At 56.4% G+C, this 562-nt stretch overlaps 1 protein-coding gene across 1 annotated transcript; it reads left to right on the top strand.

Annotated features, from left to right (window-relative positions):
- Positions 1 to 65: 65 nt before the first annotated feature.
- On the top strand, positions 66 to 553 carry LOC109508756 (dedicator of cytokinesis protein 3-like; the record flags this gene model as incomplete). The annotated part of the gene is made up of 3 exons (XM_019858738.1): positions 66 to 126; positions 208 to 301; positions 392 to 553. Coding segments are annotated over 3 exons (317 nt in total), but the record flags the coding sequence as incomplete, so codon positions are not given.
- Between the last annotated feature and the right edge of the window lie 9 nt (positions 554 to 562).

The following is a 562-nucleotide window of genomic DNA, read 5'->3' as shown; positions in this document are numbered from 1 at the left end:
TCGGTCATGATCAACCGCGTGCGAGGAATAGAAAAAGTGATGAGCTTTGTCCGTCCTGTCTTCAGGGATTGCATGAGAGGAGATGAAACGGAGAACAAGAAGATGGGCTGCACCGTCAACCTCCTGGTAAGATTCGGCGGCGGCGCAAACGGTGACTGGCCGAACGGAGGGCGACGGATCCGTCGCTAACACACTGTCGGTGCTCAGAACTTCTACAAATCGGAGCTCAACAAGGAGGAGATGTACATCCGCTACATCCACAAACTGTGCGACATGCATCTGCAGGCAGACAACTACACTGGTACACCGCGCACGCACGCACGCGCGCACGCACACACACTCGCGCGCGATGGCGACTGCATATGTGCGTGTTTGCGATGTGGATCCACAGAGGCGGCGTTCACGCTCTTGTTGTACTGGGAGTTGCTGCAGTGGGATGAGCGGCCAACGAAAGAACTTCTGCATTATCCCGCTCAGTCCGAGTGGCAGCGCAAGGAGGCGCTCGGCCGCAAGTTGGTCCACTACTTCGGCAAAGGGAAGGTAAAGCTCATCCGCTCTTTTG

The sequence above is a fragment of the Hippocampus comes genome, unplaced genomic scaffold (genome assembly GCF_001891065.2).
Source record: "Hippocampus comes isolate QL1 unplaced genomic scaffold, H_comes_QL1_v1.1 C16581906, whole genome shotgun sequence".
Lineage (NCBI taxonomy): Eukaryota > Metazoa > Chordata > Actinopteri > Syngnathiformes > Syngnathidae > Hippocampus > Hippocampus comes.
Note: the sequence above shows the minus strand (reverse complement) of the source record. Positions and strands in the feature narration are given on the sequence as shown.